Here is a 17,636-nt window from a genome sequence, read left to right on the forward strand (position 1 = left end):
AATTCTTGAATACACATAACACAATTTATTAGTATAAAATAAATTTAAGTGGCATAATGACTTGACCATAATGATTTACCTCTTACTGATAACCTTTTTTTATGGAGAACTTGCTGGCAATTCTTTTATCTTATCTGTGGACGTTGACGTATTTGAAATTCATGCGGCCGGCCGCCGGCTGTCAGTTCACAGTTGTCATTCGCACGCCAACGTTTCCTGAGCAAGTTCGTTGCCGCAAATTCTCTACGCCTCATTTAATTTAAATTACTGTGAGTACTTTTTAACTATAAATAATTGATAAAGATTATGTAAAAATTACTTACAGCACAACGATAACTAACTGATGCTTTGCATCAATAGGGAACCTGTTCTAGATTTTTTCTTTTGTTACCGACAATGACTACCTACAGATTCATCTAGAAATATGTAACTACGCTTCCTATTGGTACAATAGATAACTACACATTCAATTGGCTTTATTTTAAGCAGTTTTATGCCGTTGATGCGTTATTTATTGTTTTTATCTTAAATCGTTTCCGATGAAATTTTTCTAGAGATGTTTTCGCGGAAGTAATCTTATAGGATTTTTTTCTAACAAATTCCTTTGGATCAAAGGTTAATATGATGCAAGAGGTATCGAATAGAAAAAGAGAACGCAGCGATTCAGGCAATGAGCAATTAGGAAATGTAGCAAAAAAGGTCCTTATTTCAAGGTTAGTCAATGACGTGGTGTAGGGATAACGCATGTAATGGATCAGTGAGAAAATTTGGAGTTGAATGCTTGTTTGTCTATTACAATGGGAAAGGATACTGTTCAAATTGCATAACATTGATTTTGGATTGACAAACAAGGTCTAATATCTTTGTTTCAAAGTATTGCATATGGTAGATTTTATCATGGAATCAAGTATGTTATGCTTAAATCTTATCCAATACCGCAATTGATTAAAATTTACTTAATTTTGAATTTCAAAATTATCTATCATTACTCGCACAAAGTCTGCTTTCAATTATATTATTTTTAGATAACTAGAAATTATTGCTCTGATTACTGCATGGCTATCTGCATGTATGTTGATTAAATAGATTATTCCAACATACAATAGATTTTCTTTATCAGTTAAAACATAAGTGGAATGTAATAGTATTGAGATAAATTGTGTGAGTAATAATAAAAGATTAGCGTTTTATCTACATTGTGTTGAATGTGCACTCAACTTGTTAAAATCCTTCAGCCCCCGGAATCACAGACAATAGAAAATTGATTGTGTTGTGGTCTCATTGGGCCGCTCGGTGGTCAAGGGGTTAATTACTCTTGAAAAAGATTTAAAATAATTATGTCTAGGTATGGTTAATACAATACAATAGAAAACAATTTTTTTAAACTACCCTCATTATTCTATACATGATTTACATAATTTTTTATCAAGCATAAAGTAATGTTTTATCTTTAAAAATAAGTAGAATTATAGTTTACAACACTAATGTGTGAAGTTTGTGCTATACGATATATAGCTATATAAATTTATCAATATGTGATAATACTATCTTCAAGAACCATACAGTTTATGACTTAAGTGTTTTAAAATTTTATGGGAGGAAAACATGTTAGGTCAAATATTATCATACCATATAAAATTTTAACTTATCTTGTAAACTATAATTTTTAATATCATTTTTTTCATATGACAGAAATTACCTCTCTCAAATTATTATCAATTACAATAGCAAAGATTGATTCAAAACTTTAAATATGAATGACACAGCACTATGTCTTTAAATGTTATTATTTTAAATTATCTTAATGTAAATAGACTCGTTAAACAAGACTAGATAGACTGTTTACCATTATCATCGATCAGAGACAAACAGATATACTAAAACATCTATTTTTATTCAGTATTCTCTCTTATCCGTCTATCTCTCCGTATTCTCTCTATTTCTATAAACATTTTAATAACTCAACAGAATTAAATTCATTTCAAATTTGTTCCATGGTTAAAATGTAGATTAATTTTAACCGACTTCAAAAAAAAGAGGAGGTTATCAATTCGGCCGGTATGTTTTTTTTTAGAATAATATATACTTCTATGTTGCAAGAATGTACAGTTATGTTAATCATCCATATAGTGGAAGATTACCATAATATAATACTTGTTTCTATTACTTGCAAAATACCAAGTAAACTTGTAATGATGCTATAAATGCATTTTAGTGATGAAATATAATGTAACATTGTTACAAATTTCACAATATATTGTGACGTTGCTTTATGACCTCAAGTACTTAAATTTGTGTTTCAATTAACACCAATACTTATATTATAAAGGCAAATATGACTCACAAGGCCTATTGGACAATTCTATTAGAGAATATTAAATTATAACAATCAAAGTAAAGTATGACAAAAAACGAATATTTACTTTTATCATCAGAGACAGACCATATACTAGACCACTATGGACTGAGTCTGTGTTCCCCGATGAGTACAATATGTAGGTATTCAAGAGGAGAGTGAACAGGTACATTCAAGGGAAGCGCGCTCCATCTAAGGCCACATCTTAGCTTACCATCAGTTGAGATATGCAATATTAAAAATATATATATTTTAGAGAATACCATAAATCAATTTATCACATCTAGATAACAATCTTGACTATAAAAATTAAAATAATTAAATAACTATTAAATTATTCAATAAACTTCAAGATATTAACTAGTTGGATATAATAAATTAATGCAAATGATCATTTCCATATTAATAGTGTTATTCAATTCATATTATGAATTATTAATTCTTATTAGAGCTCTTATTTCTGGAACAATACACAATACTTTGTAGAGATATAGTTGAATGGTTAGTTCCACTTTACTTTCATGAATGATCTTAAATTTAATAATTATAATATTTCTTAGTTACAATAAACATCTTGTATCTTCTAGATCTTGAGATAAACAATTTACTTATAATATATAGATCGCTTACAAACATTGAAACATACAATTTTTAATGAGAAAAGTAAAATGCAACAATAAAAATATCCCTAATTACAATTAAAGTTCATTACACTTTTAAGTATTCGAACTGTTTCAATTGTATTACAATATATAAACTAATTAGCATGTATTATCGAACAGCTGACTAAATTATCAAGTAACAATGGCAATGGAACACAAGTGTTATTGCCGAGGAGATGAAGGGAATGCCCTTGATCTGGCCAAGCCTGAGCATCTGATGCCCATGATGAGACCGTTTTCTATGAGGTTTTGATACTTTTACTATGTAGTTTTGTGTAGTTGAGCAAGTATCAAAATGTGTTGGTCACAGTAATTTGGGGTAGTGGTTTAATTGTTTTTCAGTGTATGTAAACCAGAAAACCTCGTGCCCATGACGAGACCATTGTCTATAAGTTTTGTTTATTGTGTAGTGTGTAGCGCTGGCCATTCGGCAAGCATCAAAGGTTGCAGTTGTTTTTAGATAGTGCATTTAAATTGTTATGAAGCATATGTTATTATGCATAGTTAGATTGTTTATATTTGATGTAGTATGTATATAAAAATGTTAGAATTAAATTGGAAATTGAGTAGCGGGATATAGTAGAATATTTTTTTTTAATAGAGTGCATAGTATCATATATGCACAAAACAAGAAATTACTTATAAAATAATAATTAAGAAAATGTAAGATAATAATGTTGACCAAAACTGCATTGATAAAAGTTTATAGTAAGGTACTTATTTGAATTAGTGTCTATAATAATACTTATAATTTTTTTTAAAGTAAAAACTAAATTTTATAAAGTTATTTGAAACAATTATCACATTGATAATTAAATGATATTAATCACTTCAAAGATAATTCTATCGTTTATATAGGTCAGGGTCACAATAATAATCAATATTTTAAACTTCGTCGCGTCAGCTGTTTAGTTCAAGTAGATTTTTTCACATTGGTTTAATTATTTATTAATTGTGATTTGTGAGAAAATGTCCAGCTTTCAAATGTTATAACTTATATGCAATAATTTGTACATCATTGTCCTTGTCTCCTTATGTGATATGGGGCAAAATATTTTAGTAATCTACCTTCTTTATTTTGTGCCTAACTGAAATAAAAGATGTGTTACTTTAGAAATCTTGGTACTTGATACCAAACCCACGGCCTTGTGGTTAACGCCTGGCCATAACTCTTCTACTATATAGGCGTAATGTCAATGTTTAATAATATAATTTTTTATTTTTTTTAATTCACCATTGAGTGAAATAAATTTTATTAAATGTAACGTTTTCCGGGTTGTTATTATATTTCTAGTTATTTTGCAATGAGGAAATGCGTTTGAATCTAATTGTATTTCGATTTCGATTTGGTTAAACCTTGATTTTTGTAATTGAAATTGTTGTATCTATTGACGTATTCAGTCAACAAATTTACAGGGATATAGGAATGAATTGTGCGTGAATATTGAACATTTGTTATTTATCCAAATTTAAGTTTATATAAATTACACCCTACTTTAACAGACTTTTGTCTCCTTTATACGTGTTAATGCACAAATAGGTACTTATCGTTTCATTTATCGATTTTTAAGGTATGTGTTAGCCTTCTGGAATTTTCTATTCTTCCACCGGAGTTCTTAACTTTGACGTCATACAACAACCTCGAGGTACTCATACCTATGACGTCATAGCCACTGTGTTTATTCACATAAATTATATAATTGTGGTTATAAATTACCAATATTCCATAATGGCTATTTGCTATGCGTAATATTTCGGCAGGCTGACTGAGAATTTTTACAGAAGAATATCTATACTAATATTATAAATGCGAAAGTAACTGTCTGTCTGTCTGTTACTCAATCACGCCCAAACTACTGAACCAATTTGCATGAAATTTGGTATGGAGATATTTTGATACCCGAGAAAGGACATAGGCTACCTTTTATTGCGAAATATGTACCATGGGCGAAGCCGGGGCGGACCACTAGTATTTAATAAATTTCAGTTCATTGAAATTAGTTACTACGCTTGAATTTTACTTCTTTCAATGGGATAATATTATTATATTTGAAACAAATGCTCTAAACAACAATCCCAATTCCCTAGATTAGCTCTCATACTAATAATAGCAAGTACTAACTGTGTACTAACGTACAAACTTTGACTACAGAAACATTTCTAATCCCTTCGGATTGGTTCACATGTAATTAACTGAACCAAACCACAGCAATTATAAACGAGTACGTTTTAACTTTTAATGTTATATCGTGTTTCCCTAGAGAGTAATTCATAGTGTTGTTACATTTTAGGTTGATCGCTTGATGTATGTGTTAAAACTCGTTATAGAAGTGACCTCATTATCGTAAATTGATGCTTCAATGTTGACTTGTATTAGAATTAAATACCATTATTTACCTACTGAGTACTGACGTTAGTACAAGTCAATGTGCATTGAGGAAAACATACAAATAAATTAATAAAGTACCAAAACTAGTCGATCGCGCTATTAAGTGTTTTATGATAGATTCAGCAAAAACAATTAGTGCCAATTTCAAGACTGTATTTCATTATTTATAGTTTAAAATAATTAAAGATTCTACTTAGCCTTAATCTTCTTATATTATATAAAAGAATCGCAAAATGTGTTGGTAAGCGCATAACTCGAGAACGGCTGAACCGATTTCGATAATTCTTTTTATATTATATTCCTTGAAGTACGAGGATGGTTCTTATGTAGAGAAAACGTAAACATGTACCACGGGCGAAGCCGGGGCGGACCGCTAGTCTATAATATAAAAATGAATCCCAAAATGTGTTGGTAAGCGCATAACTTTAGAACAGCTGAACCGATTTCTTTAATTCTTTTTTTATTATATTCCTTGAAGTACGAGGATGGTTCTTATGTAGAGAAAACGTGAATATGTACCACGGGCGAAGCCGGGGCGGACCGCTAGTTAAACATATAAATATTAGTCTATTATCATGACTAATTGTTCTCAGGGTGAACAACCTCGAGGCAACAATAGCTAACATACTTAACTGTGGATTCTTAACTGATTTACTTTACAATGGCGATGGGAAATTACTTTCGAGTATATGGAGAAACACTGCTTTCATGAAGGACACTGTACATTTGTTAAATCCCAAGTATTTTACGTGGAATCTTAGGTTCGTTGTTAAATGTGTCTGTTTAATAGTTTTACATCATTTTCATATAAAATAGTTAAACTGCAAATGAAAACTCTGTAATTAAAATGTAGATAGTAATGTCAATAACTCGATAAAGAAGGTAGATAACAATAAACTTGTTTTAAAATAAACGACATTGTTAATCAGTTTAGTAAATAGGTCGATAAAATTCATTAAAATTGCGTACTTTATCAATTAGATGGTTCAATAACTTCGCTGTAAATCTGTAATGTAACCGATAAATACATTATTATAATAAACAGGATTATATTTAATACATTCAGGTGAGAAGCCTCGTATATTCATAACTAGCTGTCAAATAAAGTACTCAGTAGGTAGCGAACTTTAATATCACTCAAGATGGCGTTGTTTTCTTTAAAAAACTTGAGTTTCAAAGATTATTCCTACAAACTAACGTGCTAAAAAAATACTTATAGAATCACACCGCGTCAACACACATCATACATCTACATATTATTATATAATTTATTGAAGGGGAACAGATTGTACGTGATAACCGCAAACTAGTTAAATCCATGGGGAGTGGGGACCGAGCACGCAATGTGGTCATAATAATATGTCTGGATAAATGGTAATCAAGCTCGTATTTAACTTTTTTTAACTGTTTAGAAAATTCGTAAATAATTAGCTTCTAATCCCATTTTGATAGAAAACTAACAGCCCAGTAACAATCCTTTCAAATACGTATATAAATATTTGCAAATATGAGCTAATAATATAAAATAGGGTGCAAAAACATTTTTGTAAACAACCAAAACACGGTCCTTTAAAATGTTCAAACTACTTTATGTGGATTACAATTTTATCAGCAAGCCAACATCAAAGGTGCGACCATTGATAGGCTATCTGTCCGTCAGTTTTGGCACAGCAATCGTGAATATTTGACTGACAGATATACACCCCACGTATCTATACAAATACGAGCGCTTTGAAGTATATTCCATTTGCCGTAAATGAAGAGAAATGTAGCGAGTATTTTCGTGGTGTGTTTCTATAACATTGCAAGTTTTTTTAGTCAATAATTATTGTATAAGACTATAGATAAATATACTAACAGTGTATCGTTTAGCTGCTAGCGCTTCATTATAAGTACATTATCATTATTTTCCAAATAGTGTTAAGTATTAAAGAGTTTAACATCCCCTATTTAAACTTCTTAGATGTTAAAAAGAAAAATCCGTGGAAATAACTTAGATTTTATCTCACTTATACAAAATTGCCTCAGTGATTTAACCGTGGAAGCGTAACGTCAGACTTTCACAAATATAATATTACAAAGTATGGAAGAATCTCGATTCTCATTTCAGCTTTGTCATCCAAAGTATCCAAAAATTCGAGATATCAAGAAAAATGTCAGCTGATAAATTATCTCTTGTATTTTTAAATAACTTTTATCAATATTACATAACATAGAGTAATTAAGATTGTGTTACCTTTATTACTACATATTGAATATTTACAAGATGAGCCGTTACTTTTCTTATCATCTTAAACAAATTAAAAATAAAAAGATGCAATTCGTCGAACTATTTTCGAATTCAATATTATTTTTCGATTACCAAAAAATCCAACAAATATCATATTTTTACGAAATATTGTCGTCATAAATATAAATAAACAGTGCCACTTACTCCAAAACATGGCCATAATAAATAAATCAAAAGAATAGGCCATAAAAGTGCATTCCGCGGTGCATAACGAGTCCATGGTCGTAGGTCGATGCTCCCTAGCAGGTTTACCTCATCGATTTTGTATGTTGAATTTAATACGTAGAATATGTATTAGATGTACTAATTAGGTACTTTAAATGTATAAAAACAATGTGGAAGTACCCTTACCTATCGGTCTTCTAGCGCCATCACTTTCCTACACTGGTAATAATCTAATATATATATATTATATAAAGGCGAAAGTTTGTATGGATGTATGGATGTTTGTTACTCTTTCACGTAAAAACTACTGAACCGATTACAATGAAATTTAGCACACATATAGAGGGTAACTTGGATTAACACATAGGATAGTTTTTATCCCGGAAATCCCACGGGAATGGGAACTATGCGGGTTTTCCTTTGCAAACGCGGGCGAAGCCGCGGGCGGAAATCTAGTACTGCTATAACTGCTATAAGACATCATTGTACATCACATGCACTCCTCAATTCACTCAACTATTCTCGCATTAATCCACACATTTCAACATTTCAGTTTCAACAAAATGCCGCTGCAGTTGACCAAACCCGCACCCCAGTTCAAAACTACAGCTGTAGTGAACGGCGAGTTCAAAGACGTCGCTCTCTCCGACTACAAGGGCAAATATGTCGTGCTCTTCTTCTACCCACTTGACTTGTAAGTATATTTACTACATAAAATAATAATATAATCTAATAAGTTTAAGTTTGATCTTCTTGAAACGGCTTGACAGATTCTCATGAAATTTTGTCTGCATATGCGGTAGGTCTGAAAATCGGACATCTATATACCCCTAAGTGAGTAAGAGTAAGGCAGAACAACATAGTGCCATAATTCGCAATGAAAGAAAACCTGGTTAGGTACATATACTTATCAGACGATTTTTTCTCGTATGCTAAAATTTGAAACAGTAATCAGTATTAGCATTACTTATAAATATCCGAAATATCTTGCATAACTAATACTTCGTCGTTTAAAATATTATATTTATAAGCACTTAGAGTTGGGCAATATGAGTTCGTAGTCGTCGTCGTCGTTTCAGCCGTGGGACGTCCACTGCTGGACAAAGGCCTCCCTCAAGGATTTCCAGTACGACCGGTCACCGGCGGCCTGCATCCAGCGGCTCCCTGCCACTCGGACCAGGTCGTCCGTCCATCTTGTGGGAGGTCGTCCCACGCTTCGTCGTCCAGTCCGTGGCCTCCATTCCAGAACCTTTCTGCCCCAACGGCCATCGGTTCTACGGGCTATGTGCCCCGCCCATTGCCACTTCAACGTACTAATCCGGCGAGCTATGTCGGTGACTCCGGTTCTCCTACGGATTTCCTCATTTCTGATTCGATCTCGTAGGGAAACTCCGAGCATAGCCCTTTCCATAGCACGTTGGGCGACGCTGAGCTTGTGCACAAGGCCCAGGGTTAGAGGCCACGTCTCTGTTCCGTAGGTCATCACTGGTAACACACACTGCTCGAAGACTTTAGTCTTCAGGCACTGAGGGATTTTGGACGAAAAGATGTTCTTTAACTTCCCGAACGCTGCCCATCCGAGTCGGATTCGACGATTGACCTCCTTCCCGAAGTTGAACCTGCCTAATTGGACGGTTTGTCCTAGGTAGACATATTCGTCAACAACTTCGAGAGTAGAGTTTCCAACAGAGACTGGAGTGGGCACAACATGGACATTCGACATGATTTTCGTCTTGTCCATGTTCATGCTAAGGCCCACTTGTTGTGAAACTCTGTAGAGGTCATCGAGCATTGCATTAAGGTCTTCCATGGATTCTGCCATGACTACGATATCATCGGCAAATCGAAGATGAGAGATGTACTCGCCATTAATATTGATGCCAAGTCCTTTCCATTCCAACAGTTTGAAGAAATATACTTAATTCTGCACGTGTTTAATTATTTTAGTAAGTATTCGTCGAGTTTTGCTACGAATACAGCAATATATTTAACATTTATACCTTACGATAAAACCATCTGTCTCGTCAACGTAAAGCCAAAATCCCCGTGTCTAGATGCTAAAACCATTTTCACAATAATCTACTGTCGTCGTTATCCTTGTGATAGCAATCTTGATAATTTATCACCAAAACTACATACCTAGTTGTTTATTATAAACAACTTGCGGTCCGCCCCGGCATCGCCCGTGGTAGGTACATGTTTACGTTTTCTCTCCATAAGAACCATCCTCGTACTTCAAGGAATATTATGGAAAAATAATATTAACGAAATTATTTTTATGTAGACTAGCTGTGCCCGTGGTTTTATCCGTATTACTCCGCTTCTATTGGTCCTAGCCATGCATGTGATGGTAGCCTTCCTCTATAATGGACCATCTAACACTGAAAAAATTTTTCAAACACGTAGTTCCTGAGATCAGTGCGCTCAACCAAGCAAGAAAACTCTTCAGCTTATTAATATTAGTATAGATTAAGGGCTACTATGTTCTCTTAAGAAGTATCGACCTATAATTCATACTAATATTATAAATGCGAAAGTAACTCTGTCTGTCTGTCTGTTACTCAATCACGCCTTAACTACTGAACCAATTTGCATGAAATTTGGTATAGAGATATATTGATACCCGAGAAAGGACACAGGCTACTTTTTACCCCGGGACATAGAATAGGTTTTACCCCGGGACATAGAATAGGTTTTATCCCGGAAATCCCACGGGAACGGGAACTATGCGGGTTTTTCTTTGACTGCGCGGGCGAAGCCGCGGGTGGAAAGCTAGTATAAAATATACAAACATTTGCATATCAAAATAATTAACGGAGACCAGGTTCCCTTTGTCTTCTTAATTTACACTCCCGATCCGTAATTAGCGATCAAAGATTCGTGCCGCAGTAAACAATCGATCTTCCCTTAAGAACCCTTTAAGGCCCTTAGAAACTTTAGAGTTCATAATACAGTTGACGAATAATTTCACGCCCTATTTGCATTCGAATATTCGTAGATACTTTGTGAACTTGTTAAACCTGTTTAGTGTGCTAGTCGTCATGGGAACTTGTGTCGGTTATAGCCATACTAGGTGTGCCGCGTGGTTTTCCGCGGGCAATTTCTATAGCTTATTGTATTTTGGTAAAAACTAAAAAGCTATATCACTGCGAAGTAGCATCAAAATCTGTTCAGTGGTTTCGCGTGAAAGAGTGACATAAATATACAGTCTTACTTAATCAATAGTGAATGACTATCGCCATAGAAGATCCTGGATATAATAATATATTTTTGACTGATTTATACATTTGTTCAAAAACCGTCCTGTTCGAATAAATAACTTTCTTATCTAGACACGCGGCAGCGTGTCAAGCCGAGTTCAAGCGAAGAGAACTGGCGAGCAGCGGCCGTGTGTATTTTTACACGAACCATTTGGAGCCACTTTTCACCCCCTTATAACTCGACTGTTTACATACTGTTTATATTTTGTGAGGCTCTAAAAACTAGCCAAGTCAAATTATGAGGTTCAATAGGTCATTAGTTGTTTGTTTTATGAAAATAATTATATAATTTAAATTAAAAAAAAATCATATTTTAGAATAAACATTGTTCTCTAAGGTAAAATAAAACAATTGAATTTTCAGTTCACCTAAGAACTTAATACATCTTTGTAAATAAATTTCTGGACTGTCTACAGAACTTGGCACACCTTTAGATCTCATTTCGTTTTTTGGAAAATTAAGTCAACGATTGAACTCGACTCCTATTTTTACATTTATGTTTTTGGTGGGATTATATTTCTACTTCAATATATTTTTAAAATTTCCTTGAAATCAATTGTCATTGTAATTTAACTTCTTGAATGGCGATATTTACATCAGATTTGTAAACATTAAATTATATGCATTGTTCAAATCATTGTCTTTATTCAGTGTGCACAATTGTTTCTTTAAATTATTAAAGAAAATGTTACCTTATTGTTCACTCTTAAAATTGTAATTACTGATTAGATATGTTTAGGAAAGAAAAGAACTATACAAAAAAATCATCGTCATAAGTCAGTTAAACTATATTTATAAGTAATATGTATTCGGCCTTTTATGTTCGTAGATACATTAGCAAATGCTAAATAAATAAAAATTTATTAAGTACATAACAAAAACAGTTTTAGGTATTCATATGCTGAACAAGTGATAACTGCGTTAAAACAACCGACTTCAAACTTGCACTTGCAAAATTTACAAATACCTACAGACAAAAATGCTCATAAAATAAAAACTACTGGGCCTATCCGAATAAAATTTTTATGGGACCAATTCGACACCATCCCGCATCGAACAAAAAAAGAATCACGTAAATCGGTTCAGAAACCTCGGAGTAATCGGTGTACAAACATAAAAAAAAAAAATATACCGGCCGAATTGATAACCTCCTCCTTTTTTTTTGAAGTCGGTTAACTATAAGAATAAACACGATAATTACTTCACGTAACATGTCACGAACCATGAAAAGAATTAAATAAAATGTTAATTGATACATTTAAAATTTTAAATCGATTCTATTTTGAAAACAATGAATAATTTAACATTTATTTTAGCATGTTTATTTGCATGTAATTGAACTACGGCAGGTATTTCACAATATTATACTTACATTTAAATGATATTTTATATGTTTAGGGCTAAGATAGCTATGTTGTTCTGAAATTACTTTTATTAGCTTCATCAGTAAAACAGATTTAATTCAAACTTTTTAATACGGAGTTACAAACTATATATTAATTTTTATACAATGAATTTCTAGCACATTCGTCTGCCCTACCGAGATAATCGCGTTCAGCGAACGCGCCGACGAATTCAGGAAGATCGGGTGCGAAGTGATCGCCGCCTCCACTGACTCGCACTTCACTCACCTCGCGTGGATCAACACACCCCGCAAGCAGGGTGAGTTCTCGAATGTTCTAGAACGTTCTAGAATGATTTATATTATGTTCTATGATTAACGTATTTGGTCCCCTCGCGTGCATGAACACGCCGCGCAAGCAGGGTGAGGTCTCGAATGTTCTAGAAGCTTCTGGAAGTATCTATGATGTTCTGTGTTTAAAGTAAATACGTTGGGTGGAACAATTATATATTAATGTTCGCACCTCTCGTGGAGCAATACGCTGCGGAAACAGCGAGTTCTCGAATGTTCTAGAAGCTTCTGGAAGGTTCTATGATTAATGTTTTTGTTCCTCTCGCATGGATCAACACACCGCGCAAGCAGGGTGAGTTCTCGAATGTTCTAGGTTTTGGAATGTTCTATGAATAACGAATTTGTTCTGACTTGCACTTCACGCACCTCGCGATATAAAAACGCCGTGCAAACTGGGTCAGTGGTCGAACGTTCTGGAATGTTCTAGAATGTTCTAGAATTGTAATATGGTTGATATGTGAATTTAGTACGGACACTTTCGATAATCTCCCAAAATTGTAGCTAAGTATAACGTTTTCATGCACAGTCCGAATGAACGAATCAAGAATGGAGTAACATTCCCAATAACTTCTACATTATTAAAAAATCCAAATTCTAAGCCCCATAACATTAAGGCACATTTCCCACTGCCGCAGATATTAGGCGGTCTGTAGACGACGCGGACACGTTGTGTCTGCGCGCGTTCCGACGGTTAGGGTGTGCGCGACGCGAGCGACGCCGTAGGTCCGCGTCTGTAGGTGACGCCAGTGAGTTAACGAAAATAAGGGTTTATTTGTGTTTGGAGTCCGTTGGTCATTCGATTTAATGTTGGTCTGGTGTGGAACTGTCTAAACCTTAAAAAAACCGATTTCGGTGCAAATGTTTTAGACACCTAAAGTTGGATTGACATTTTAAGAAGATTCGACTCTGTGTGTATATTTTTGGCAGCTACTTAAATTTTTACTTCGTTATCATACTCATACGGTTCATTTTATAGATTAAATTTTACCATCATCTCTTAAAGCTCCATAGGATATTTGTGTTGTTTTATAATAATTTTAGTCTGTATTTAAATTTTAAATATCAAGTTTCGAACTTGGAAAATAAAAGATTTCAAGTAAAGATCTACGATCAACGATCTATAGTCAGGCTATTTGTTTATTTTTTTAGACAGTTCCATCAAGAACTAAAAATAAACCAGTAAATTTTATGGTATATACCGTATTTTAGTTAAATATATTTAACGGGTTGTTGAATATAAACCTTTAGATACAGATAGACTAGCGCTTGCCTACGGCTTTGTTCGCGTCGCACTTCGCAAATTGTGGTTGTATTTTGGAATATTATGTGCTTTTAGGGTCAGTTTAATCTTTGGGTTTCATTTTCTTGAATATTACATCGACTTGTCTTCGGGAAATTATCTCTTCATTCCATGTTTAAGACATTCGGTGGGATCATTTTTAATTTGTTTAGAATTAAAATACTGTTTTAAACATTTTAAAGAGAAAATTTTAACCCTTTATTTCCTATTCCTCTAGAGTCTAGTAAAATATGTTTGTCGTTGCTTGGTGTAAAAACTGGGAAAGTCGTACATTATAAGTAATTCCAATTTAAAAACTCAATATCATAATATTTACGTATATTTTCAAAAAGGACTATGTATATTCAAATTTTTATTACGTTTTATGGGTCCAAATAATAAATCAATGCATATAACAATAATTAAACTAAATTTTTACAAATACCAGGCGGTCTCGGCCCCATGAACATCCCGATCATAAGCGACAAGTCGCACCGCATCTCGCGCGACTACGGCGTGCTCGATGAAGAGAGCGGCATTCCGTTCCGCGGGCTGTTCATCATCGACGACAAGCAGAACCTGCGCCAGATCACCGTCAACGACCTACCCGTGGGCCGGTGAGTGACACACGTACACACTAATATTAATATTATAAAGCTTACGAGTTTGTTTGTTTGAACGCGCTAATCTCAGGAACAACTGGTCCGATTTGAAAAAATGAGGCGTGCAATTCTTACAGTGTGTGGAGTTTCCGGGATAAGCCTTTGTCTTATTCTTGGTCTTCAGCTACTTACATACCAAATTTCATTGTAATAAGTTCAGTAGTATTTGCGGGAAAGAGTTACAAACATCCGTTCATCCTTTATTATATTAATGATTTTACCCTTAATTGCATCATTTTTTCCCAACAGTTCAGTAGAAGAGACCCTCCGCCTGGTGCAAGCGTTCCAATACACCGACAAGTACGGAGAAGTGTGCCCCGCCAACTGGAGGCCCGGCTCCAAGACAATCAAGCCCGATACCAAAGCTGCCCAGGAGTACTTTGGCGACCAGAACTAAGATAGCGTAGATCTTTAGCGGCTGTTTATTTAATACTAATAATAAAATCTTGTTAAAGTATTATGCTGTTTTATTATTGAGTATAGTGCCCTCTATTGACGAAAATTGGTATCATTATAAGTATTCCTGTGTTATTGAATTAAGGGCTCATTTTTCAATCCTTGGTTAAAATTTTTCTTTCCAATAAAGTATTACACGAACATTTTAAAATGTCACCTGTAAACTGTCAAATATGCACAATTTGAATACATTTTTGAAATGGTAATTTAATACGTTATTCGATGAAATCATTTTCAAAGGATTGAAAAAACAGCCCTTAATACTATTAAGGGCTGTTCTTTCAATCCTTGGTTAAAACTTAATCGTCGCATAATGTATAAACCTACCATTTTAAAAACGTATTCTATACCCGGCGCGGCCTAAGATGATCCCTATGACACTGACAGTTATTCTCAAGAGACAAACTTGTAATGGCGTCACCATTAAATTAGAAACGTATTGGAGGCGTCTAAAAATGGCATTTATTAATTTTTACGTAGCTTTATCCTATTATAATGATATTCCGTTGGAATTATAACAATTCTTATCATTTACGAGAAATTATATCAATCTGACTTTACGTTTACGTCCTTCAAAACTTACATCGTTGGCATTTATCGACTAGTGCGGAAAGTATCGATAAACAAATTTCGATAATGGAAACGAGTTCACATTCTTTCCATGCTTAAGCTATAGTTCATTCACTATTGAATGGAACAGAAGATCGCAGCATACTTAATTAATAATTACCGTTCGCGTTAATTTACTTACCTATGATAATATAAGTTTTTTAGAAAAATTAAATGGGGGATTCCATTTTCATGATAAATTAATATACACTGTGTTAAACGGGTTAAAAATTACGAGAAAATGATAAGGTGTATTTTTATGTTTTTGAAAACTTTCGTTTTACTTACCGTTTCGTTTACATAATAGACGTTAAAAATTCATTTTATAATATTTGTAAAAACATGTTTACCGAGGTGGCTGAATGCAAACCACGCCTTTGCCTATAAAATAGTAAAGTATCGACAAGATCCATCATACGAGCAATCACTAAGACGAACTGTCATAGGGATCATCTTAGGCCGCGCCGGGTATAATTGCCTATATTTGACAGTTAACGTGACATTTTAATATTATCGTGTAATACTTTATTGGACGGTTAAGTTATATACAAGCATTGAAAAATCTGCCCATAACGCCCATAATGATAATAAAATCTTGTTATCGAGTATCGCTGTTTTATTTTAGTTTTAGTATTGCGCCCTCTAGTGACGAAAATTGATATCATATGTGTCTCGTCAACAACAGCTGGAAGTCCGGCACCAAGACGATCAGTAGACAGCATATTGTGAATCGATAAGAAGTTCATATTATAGTACAGCTACAGATTATTTGTTCTTGGTTGAACTAGATATCGATAATATCCATTTACAGGATTACCAAAAATAAATAAAATTTCGTATTTCTTTTCAGCGCCATCTTGTGTATATAGCTAAAAACACGTCATTCTATAGAATGACAAGTGTTTTTAGAGGTTTTTAGCTATATAAATGTCACTTTGACATTCAATAGTTCAATACTAGTCTAAATGATAAATCATAGATGGCGCAATATGAAATTGTAAACAATCAAAACAAAATTGATAAGACGTGGTAAATAATTATTACGGTCTATATTATATTATTGTAACATTGTAAATTGTAATCACATTTTGTGTATTTTATTAAACCACTCTAGACTACACAGTCTAGACTGCCTAGGTACATACCCAGGCAAGTAATAACAAATCAGAGAAAATATTTCCATAAAAAGGTTAAAAATTAAAATGAAGCTTCATACTTTTGTAAAGTAGGCCTAAGTCTAAGTTAAATTAGAAAAAAGTAGGTATATTATTTATTGTTGAGGTATATTTTATTACAGTTAAATTCAAACTTCACAAACTTAACCTCACATAGGTACCTAGGTAGGTACCTAATATCACCTAAATATATTATTACGATTCGAAACTAGGTAGGTACAATCGAAGCCGCTTCTAGCGATTTGCGGCATGACGAAAGATTTTGAAATCCTCTTCCATAATGTGTGTATACGTTTACTATACAAGAAAAACTACCTATATTTCGGTAATATACTTAAATTTAACGAAGATAAAAGCCATTTTTCAAAAAATATTTATTAACTGTGCCAAAACAGCTCGCAGGTGTCATGGCGTAGGCGTGACGTCACTCTTTAGTAATTATTTGTACGCATTGCGAAGAAAATTAAAAAAATATTTATTTAATAATTATGTGTTATAAAAACGAATTTCAAAGTTTATAAGTGGTGTGCAGTATTACAGTGTGAATCCACATAAAAATAATGCTCAAAAATGTGTTAGTAATTATTTCAAGCGAGAAAATAATAAGAAATGATTGTATAAAGTTGGCGCTGAGAACCCC

The 17,636-nt window shown here is 33.5% G+C and overlaps 1 protein-coding gene across 1 annotated transcript; it reads left to right on the forward strand.

The window, feature by feature from the left end:
• Positions 1–143: 143 nt before the first annotated feature.
• LOC123703323 (peroxiredoxin 1) lies at positions 144–15,213 on the forward strand. Its single transcript, XM_045651286.1, has 5 exons — positions 144–269; positions 8,416–8,556; positions 12,645–12,784; positions 14,543–14,711; positions 15,006–15,213. Exons 2-5 carry the CDS (start codon positions 8,426–8,428, stop codon positions 15,151–15,153), a joined length of 588 nt encoding a protein of 195 aa, XP_045507242.1. The 5' UTR covers positions 144–269; positions 8,416–8,425; the 3' UTR covers positions 15,154–15,213.
• Positions 15,214–17,636: the final 2,423 nt, after the last annotated feature.

This window comes from Colias croceus, chromosome 2 (assembly GCF_905220415.1).
Source record: "Colias croceus chromosome 2, ilColCroc2.1".
Lineage (NCBI taxonomy): Eukaryota > Metazoa > Arthropoda > Insecta > Lepidoptera > Pieridae > Colias > Colias croceus.

Coding starts and splice junctions, on each gene's coding strand:
- LOC123703323 (XM_045651286.1), top strand. CDS start 8,426: ATGCCGCTGCAGTTGACCAAACCCGCACCCCAGTTCAAAACTACAGCT. Junction 12,785..14,542: donor CAACACACCCCGCAAGCAGG/GTGAGTTCTCGA, acceptor TACAAATACCAG/GCGGTCTCGGCCCCATGAAC. Junction 14,712..15,005: donor AACGACCTACCCGTGGGCCG/GTGAGTGACACA, acceptor TTTTCCCAACAG/TTCAGTAGAAGAGACCCTCC.